Raw genomic sequence first — 7,913 nt, 5'->3', positions numbered from 1 at the left:
AGACGCCGCAGGGACCATATCTCCAGAGCGAGACACCACCGGACACGGCCCCCCAGGAAGCAACCCCGACCCCGGCCCCCGCGGGCATCCAGCTGGGGGCGCCCTGACCCCATCTTTACAAAGACCCAGCTGGGCCCTGGCGGCTCGGCTCAGTGGACAGAACCTCGGCGCACGGACTGCAGGGACCCGCCTTTGACTCTGGTCAGCGGTCCAGGGCGCGCACCTGGTGTGCAGGCTCTTGTCGGGGCGCCCTCCGGGGCGTGTGCAGGAGGCAACCAATCCACGTTTCTCTCTCTTTCCCTCTCCCTGCCACTCTCTCTAAAAACCAATGGAAACGTATCCTCGGGAGATTAAAATAAAAGACTGCTGGGAGGCGCCCTAAGTGGGCTACCTGGTCCTCATCCCTGTGGGACGCCCTTTGCAGGGGGCCTAGCAGTGGCACCCCAACCCTGATCCTCACACGGTCCCACGGAGAGCACCCCCCGCCATCCTCAGAGCCCTGGGGGGCAGGAGGTTGGGGGGAGTGGGAGGGGGCAGATGCTATCTGCTGGAGACGCCCCACCTGGGCGCACAGGGCTGACCGGCCAGGTGTCAGGTGGGGGTTTGTCTTCTCTGCCGTCTGCAGGCTGGGCGAGTGGCTCCAGCTGTGTCAGGGCCGGTCCTGGGCTGCCGCCCTGCACCCCTGGCTGGGTCCAGGCCTGGGAGGACAGACGGGGCCTGAGCCTCCAAGACGGGCTCACAGCGCTGCCGGGTAGGGTAGCTCGGTTAGAAGTCCTCCCAATACGCCAGGGTTGGGGGTTCGATTCCCGGTCAGGGCACATACAGGAATCAACCAGTGGATGCATCCAGCTGGGTGCTGAGTACCGAGTTGCCAAGAGGGAGGCCTCAACTTCCCCCATGGGTCCTGGCTTCTTTATATATATTTTATTGACTTCAGAGAGAGGGAGAGAAACATCAACAATGAGAACCACGGCCCTAACCGGTTTGGCTCAGTGGATAGAGTGTCGGCCTGGGGACTGAAGGGTCCCGGGTTCGATTCCAGTCAAGGGCATGTACCTTGGTTGCGGGCACATCCCCAGTAGGGGGTGTGCAGGAGGCAGCTGATCGATGTTTCTCTCTCATGGATGTTTCAAACTCTCTATCCCTTTCCTTTCCTCTCTGTAAAAAATCAATAAAATATATTAAAAACAACAATGAGAACCACTGATGGGCTGCCTCCTGCAGGCCCCCCACTGGGGATTGAGCCGGCAACCGGGGCATGCGCCTTGACTGGGAATTGAACCTCCTGGTTCACAGGTCGGTGCTCAGCCACTGAGCCGGGGCGGCCGGGTTCCAGAGTCTGGGGCCTCCGTGTCACCAGGCTCAACGAGGCCACAGTTGCCCTCTGGGTCAGTGCCACCTGATTTTGGGGGGGTTGTTCCTGGGCCTCCCTGGCCACTGGAGCCCCCATCACCCCATCTCCATTCATTCGTTCCTTGGGGCCAGTTGTGCCCCTTCCTGGCAGCCCCGTTGGGCCCTCAGGTGCAGCCTCGGCCCTCCCTGTGGACAGCCGCCTCCAGGGCGGGCAGCCCTAGGGTTCCCGGCCTCCTCCTCTCAGAAGCCTTCCTGGCTTAGTCACAGCAGAGTAGATGGCAGCCACCCTCTGCACCAGCTAAACTCCAGTCACCTGCCCCACCCCAGGCCCAGGGTTGGGGTGCTGTGTGTTGTGGGTGGGCACCCGGCTTTTCCTTTTCTTTTTTAAAATATATTTTTATTGATTTCAGAGAGGAAGGGAGAGGGAGAGAGAGATAGAGACATCAATGATGAGAATCACTGATCAGCTGCCTCCTGCACGGCCCGCACTGGGGATCGAGCCCACAACCCGGGCATGTGCCCTGACCGGGGATGGAACCGTGACCTCCTGGTTCATAGGTCAAAGCCCAGCCCTTGAGTCACGCCAGCCGTGGGCACCCAGCGTTTTCCAAGGTGACTTCCATGGGGCTGGAGGCTCCCGTTTGGTTTGTTGACACTGTGGGTCCCTGGCAGCTGGCACACAGGTAGGTAGGGAGGGACAGCCTCGCAGGGGGCCAGGGAGCCGCCCAGGATGCCTGTGGACACCCGGCCCAGCCCGCTGGCCGCCTGCCACCCTGACCTGGCAGCTGGCGGAGCTCCTGTGGATGGAGCTGCCGCTTCCAGGGGGAAAGCCTGGAGCCGGGAGCAGCAGGGCACTGAGGGAGTGTCTTCCCCGACCAGTTCCAGTCCCATACCTGCGTGCCCCTGTCACTGGAGCCCAGCCCTCAGGGAGGGGCCGGCCAGGCAGGAGCAAGGCTGGTGATGTGCCGTTCTCTCTGGCGGCTGCCACATCCTTCTGCCCTCAGTTCCTCAGAACAACACACAGGACCTCGCAGTTCTGCGGGCAGACGTCGTAGGATGGGTCTCCCCTGACTGGAGTCCCGGTGATCACAGGCCCGTTCCTCCCAGGGGCTCCGGGGGCGAATGCCTGTCCTCCCGGCTGCAGGGTAGTATCTCTGTATCTCTCTCTGACCCTCCTGCCTTGCTCCTTCACTTACAGACACTGTGATAGCCCTGGCCGGTGTGGCTCAGTGGATAGAGCGTCGGACCATGAACTGGAGGGTCCTGGGTTCGATTCTGGTCAAGGGCACGTACCTTGGTTGCAGGTCCCTGGCCCTGGTCGGGGTGCGTGTGGGAGGCAACCAATCGATGCGTCTCTCTCTCTCACATCGCTGTTTCTCTGTCTCTCCTTTCCCCTTCCACTCTTTCTAAAAATCAGGGGAATATCCTCATGTGAGGATTAACAGAAAAAAATAAAAAGCTTGTGGCGAAGTGAGCCCAGCATACTCTCCCCAGCTCAGTGTCCTTCCCTTAATCACATCCACAGGCCCATCTTGCCATGCAAGGTATCACATCCCAGGAATCGGGATCTGAACATCTGTGGGGGCCCTTATCTAGTTTATATCGAGTCCGCAGGAGGCAGCTGATCGATGTTTCTCTCTCATCGATATTTCAAACTCTCTATCCCTTTCCTTTCCTCTCTGTGAAAAATCAATAAAATATATTGAAAACAACAATGAGAACCACTGATGGGCTGCCTCCTGCAGGCCCCCCACTGGGGATTGAGCCTGCAACCTGGGCATGCGCCTTGACTGGGAATTGAACCTCCTGGTTCACAGGTCGGTGCTCAGCCACTGAGCCGGGGCGGCCGGGTTCCAGAGTCTGGGGCCTCCGTGTCACCAGGCTCAACGAGGCCACAGTTGCCCTCTGGGTCAGTGCCACCTGATTTTGGGGGGGTTGTTCCTGGGCCTCCCTGGCCACTGGAGCCCCCATCACCCCATCTCCATTCATTCGTTCCTTGGGGCCAGTTGTGCCCCTTCCTGGCAGCCCCGTTGGGCCCTCAGGTGCAGCCTCGGCCCTCCCTGTGGACAGCCGCCTCCAGGGCGGGCAGCCCTAGGGTTCCCGGCCTCCTCCTCTCAGAAGCCTTCCTGGCTTAGTCACAGCAGAGTAGATGGCAGCCACCCTCTGCACCAGCTAAACTCCAGTCACCTGCCCCACCCCAGGCCCAGGGTTGGGGTGCTGTGTGTTGTGGGTGGGCACCCGGCTTTTCCTTTTCTTTTTTAAAATATATTTTTATTGATTTCAGAGAGGAAGGGAGAGGGAGAGAGAGATAGAGACATCAATGATGAGAATCACTGATCAGCTGCCTCCTGCACGGCCCGCACTGGGGATCGAGCCCACAACCCGGGCATGTGCCCTGACCGGGGATGGAACCGTGACCTCCTGGTTCATAGGTCAAAGCCCAGCCCTTGAGTCACGCCAGCCGTGGGCACCCAGCGTTTTCCAAGGTGACTTCCATGGGGCTGGAGGCTCCCGTTTGGTTTGTTGACACTGTGGGTCCCTGGCAGCTGGCACACAGGTAGGTAGGGAGGGACAGCCTCGCAGGGGGCCAGGGAGCCGCCCAGGATGCCTGTGGACACCCGGCCCAGCCCGCTGGCCGCCTGCCACCCTGACCTGGCAGCTGGCGGAGCTCCTGTGGATGGAGCTGCCGCTTCCAGGGGGAAAGCCTGGAGCCGGGAGCAGCAGGGCACTGAGGGAGTGTCTTCCCCGACCAGTTCCAGTCCCATACCTGCGTGCCCCTGTCACTGGAGCCCAGCCCTCAGGGAGGGGCCGGCCAGGCAGGAGCAAGGCTGGTGATGTGCCGTTCTCTCTGGCGGCTGCCACATCCTTCTGCCCTCAGTTCCTCAGAACAACACACAGGACCTCGCAGTTCTGCGGGCAGACGTCTTAGGATGGGTCTCCCCTGACTGGAGTCCCGGTGATCACAGGCCCGTTCCTCCCAGGGGCTCCGGGGGCGAATGCCTGTCCTCCCGGCTGCAGGGTAGTATCTCTGTATCTCTCTCTGACCCTCCTGCCTTGCTCCTTCACTTACAGACACTGTGATAGCCCTGGCCGGTGTGGCTCAGTGGATAGAGCGTCGGACCATGAACTGGAGGGTCCTGGGTTCGATTCTGGTCAAGGGCACGTACCTTGGTTGCAGGTCCCTGGCCCTGGTCGGGGTGCGTGTGGGAGGCAACCAATCGATGCGTCTCTCTCTCTCACATCGCTGTTTCTCTGTCTCTCCTTTCCCCTTCCACTCTTTCTAAAAATCAGGGGAATATCCTCATGTGAGGATTAACAGAAAAAAATAAAAAGCTTGTGGCGAAGTGAGCCCAGCATACTCTCCCCAGCTCAGTGTCCTTCCCTTAATCACATCCACAGGCCCATCTTGCCATGCAAGGTATCACATCCCAGGAATCGGGATCTGAACATCTGTGGGGGCCCTTATCTAGTTTATATCGAGTCCCAGACAGCTCCCTCTTCATCCCTTCCCTCCTGCGCCCCAAGAGGGGACAGGAGACCTGCCAGGGATGGGTCCAGCCGGGGGACCAGAAGGGGACCCTTGGCTGGCGGTTCACAGAAGCGCAAAAGATGATGCTGTCTGCCTAAGTGTGTTCAAGGAAGCCTGCCTGGAGGAAGAGACCTCAGCGCTGTATCTTCAAGGACACTCAGGGAGATGACAGGTGGCACTGAGTCCGGGGTAGCTGGGCCAGTGAGGTGGTGGCTGAGGGTCCAGGGAGGGCTGGCCCCTCCCTCCGCCAACCAGCTTCCTCCTGGGGGCTACAAGGAAGCTGGGCTTCTCTACCCTCCCAGCTGGGAGCCTGAGACCTCAGTCTCTCCGCCTGTAAAATGGGGCTGATGACAGAGCCGGGGACTGCTGGGCATCCCCGTCTGCTGATTGCTACCTCGATGCCCGCCCGGCAACAAAGGAGCTGCTGAAACCAGCCTGGGGCCTGGATCATGGGGGCCTCCCCCCACCCCTGATGCTCACCTCACTGCCTTTGTGGCCGCCTGGAGCTGTGCCCACCCAGCCCTCCCTCTGCCTACTCCACCCTTGCTGGGCGGCCCCTCCCACGGGTCCCAGGCTTGCTCCCCCACCAGGTCCTCTGAACCCCCAAAGCACAGGTCCTGGTAGGGTGCCTGAGGCCTGGACTTGGGGCTTTGGTTCTCTCTTTCTGTAAAATGGGCCGCAGTAGACACTTAAACACTCCACTTGCAAGGGGAACTTTTTTTTTTTTTTTAGGCTTTATTTTAACACAAAACAAATAGGAAAAACACATTCAAATGCAAATGAGAGAGCTCACTGGATTTTTTAAAAGAGAACGCTGCACTCAGGTGTCGATTCAAACCAGAACCGCCGCAGAGATGCCTGCTGTTTGTGGTGACAAAGTTACACCGTGTGTCTGCCTGCGAAGTCCTCCTGTGGCGCCATAAAGGCGGGGCCGCACGCCAGAGCGAAGCAACACAAGGGAGAATGGTGGGTGGGTGAGCGCTCCAATGTGCTCTCGTTCTTTTCTGGAGAATTAACGGAAGCAGCAGGTCACCTCACAAAGAACGTTTTCAGAGAACAGTTGCAACAAAAGTTGAAAATGGGTGTGAGGTTGTTACTAAAGTTGTACAGGGAGGTTAATGGGGAAAAAACATTTGTGCTTCTCAAAAACCAGGTTTCGCACAAGAGCAGGCACGGAAGCTGTGCTTGCAGCAGAAGAGAAGAGGAGAGGAGACTCAGTAAAGGCTGGTCTTCTTCATGATGCGCAGGAACTCCTGCTCGTTGACCACCCCGTCGCCGTCTCGGTCGGCTTCGTCGATCATTTCCTGCAGCTCCTCATCGGTGAGGTTCTCGCCCAGCTCCTTGGCCACACGCTTGAGATTGTTGAAGGAGATGGTCCCAGTCTCGTCGTCGTCGAAGAGCTTGAAGGCCTTCAGGATCTCTTCTTTGGTGTCTTTCTCGCACATTTTCTGCGTCATCACCGTCAGGAAGTCGTTGAAGTTCATCTTCCCCGTCCCCTCCTTGTCAATGTCGCCGATCATTTTCTTAATCTCTTCTTTCTTGGGTTCAAAGCCCAGGGCTCTCATCGCCACCTTCAGCTCCTTGACGTCAATGGTCCCCGTGGCGTCCGTGTCGAAGAGGTCGAACGCCTGCCGGATCTCCTGGATCTGCTCCTTGGTCAGCTCCGGCTTGGGGCTCGCCCTCTTGCGCTGGGAGGACGCCGCTGCCATGTCCGCCTTCTGAAAGCGAGAGGCCGCTGGGGAGCCCGAGTCTGCTCTGCCTGGAACAGGTGGCCGAGGGGGCCAGGGAGGCGGGAGAGGCGGGTTAGGGGAGCCAGCCGCGAGGCCCAGGCCCAGCAAGGAGGCTGCGTCTCTTCGGGCCCCTGGGGGAAAGGTAACAGGAGGGAGGGGTGTGCCCAAGCCGAGAACCCGCGGGAAGGACTGAGGGGCGGCCTAGACCTGGGAAGGGCTCAGCCTCTGGGAAAGGGCGCGACAGAGGAAGGGGGACGCTTTGACCCACTGGTATTTACTGGGCACCTGCTGTGAACCCAGGGTGCACGGGGGGGCACCCAGGCCCGAGGAGGGAACCTCCCCAGGCGGGTGATGCCCAGAGGACTCAGCAGAGAGCCATCCTCTTGGCCACATGGCCTCCCCACCAGGCTCCTGGGACCCCCCCCCAGCCCAGCAGACCCGTCCTGGGTCCTCCCCCAGAGCTCCCCCCTTCTCCTCAGAGGGAGCGGCAGTGTCCAGGGTGACGGATGGGGAAACTGAGGCTGGCGGGCTGGGCGGGGCTTGGACTGGGGAGCATCCTGCAAAGCACCTCCGCTCACCCTGGCCGAACAGCGCCGCTGGCTGGAGCGTCTTCCCAGTCACCGAGGTTGTGGGTTCGATCCCTGCTCAGGGCACAGAAAAGAGCCAACCAATGAATGCGTATGAAGATGGAACAAATCCATGTGTGTGTGTGTGTGTGTGTGTCTCTCTCTCTCTCTAAAAATCAATAAATAAAAAATTAAGACCAGCCCTAGCCGGTGTGGCTCAGTGGACTGAGCGTCGGCCTGCGGACTGGAGGGTCCTGGGTTCGATTCCGGTCAAGGGCACGTGCCCGGGTTGCGGGCTCGATGCCCCCCAGTAGGGGCCGTGCAGGAGGCAGCCGATCAATGATTCTCTCTCATCATTGATGTTTCTATCTCTCTCTCCCTCTCCCTTCCTCTCTGAAATCAATAAAAAAAAATAAAATCAATAAATATTCTTAAAAAAAATATTTTATTGATTTTTTACAGAGAGAAAGGGAGAGAGATACAGAGTTAGAAACATCGATCAGCTGCCTCCTGCACACCCCCCACTGGGGATGTGCCCGCAACCAAGGTCCATGCCCTTGACCGGAATCGAACCCGGGACCATTCAGTCCAAAGGCCGAGCTCTATCCACTGAGCCAAACCGGTTAGGACTGAAAAGAATATTTAAAATAAATAAATAATTAAGACCAGCTGGAGTCGCTCAGCGGTTGAACTTCGACCTCTGAACCCGGAGGTCACGGTTGGATCCCAGTCGGG

The 7,913-nt window shown here is 59.0% G+C and overlaps 1 protein-coding gene across 2 annotated transcripts; it reads right to left on the bottom strand.

Annotated features, from left to right (window-relative positions):
• Window positions 1–5,888: 5,888 nt before the first annotated feature.
• LOC102259149 (centrin-2) lies at window positions 5,889–7,288 on the bottom strand. Of its 2 annotated transcripts, none has more exons than XM_014543456.1 (2): window positions 7,191–7,288; window positions 5,889–6,642 (listed from the first exon to the last, which is right to left on the bottom strand). In XM_014543456.1, exon 2 carries the CDS (start codon window positions 6,589–6,591, stop codon window positions 6,097–6,099), a length of 495 nt encoding a protein of 164 aa, XP_014398942.1. In that variant the 5' UTR covers window positions 6,592–6,642; window positions 7,191–7,288; the 3' UTR covers window positions 5,889–6,096. The 2 variants fall into 2 exon arrangements, with proteins under 2 accessions (XP_014398942.1, XP_005857342.1); XM_005857280.2 differs by having other exon boundaries at window positions 5,889–6,641; window positions 7,181–7,275.
• Window positions 7,289–7,913: the final 625 nt, after the last annotated feature.

The sequence above is a fragment of the Myotis brandtii genome, unplaced genomic scaffold (genome assembly GCF_000412655.1).
Source record: "Myotis brandtii unplaced genomic scaffold, ASM41265v1 scaffold1094, whole genome shotgun sequence".
Taxonomy (NCBI): domain Eukaryota; kingdom Metazoa; phylum Chordata; class Mammalia; order Chiroptera; family Vespertilionidae; genus Myotis; species Myotis brandtii.
Note: the sequence above shows the minus strand (reverse complement) of the source record. Positions and strands in the feature narration are given on the sequence as shown.

What these genes read in the sequence shown, in the direction of transcription:
- LOC102259149 (XM_014543456.1), bottom strand. Translation starts at nt 6,591, where the DNA reads ATGGCAGCGGCGTCCTCCCAGCGCAAGAGGGCGAGCCCCAAGCCGGAG.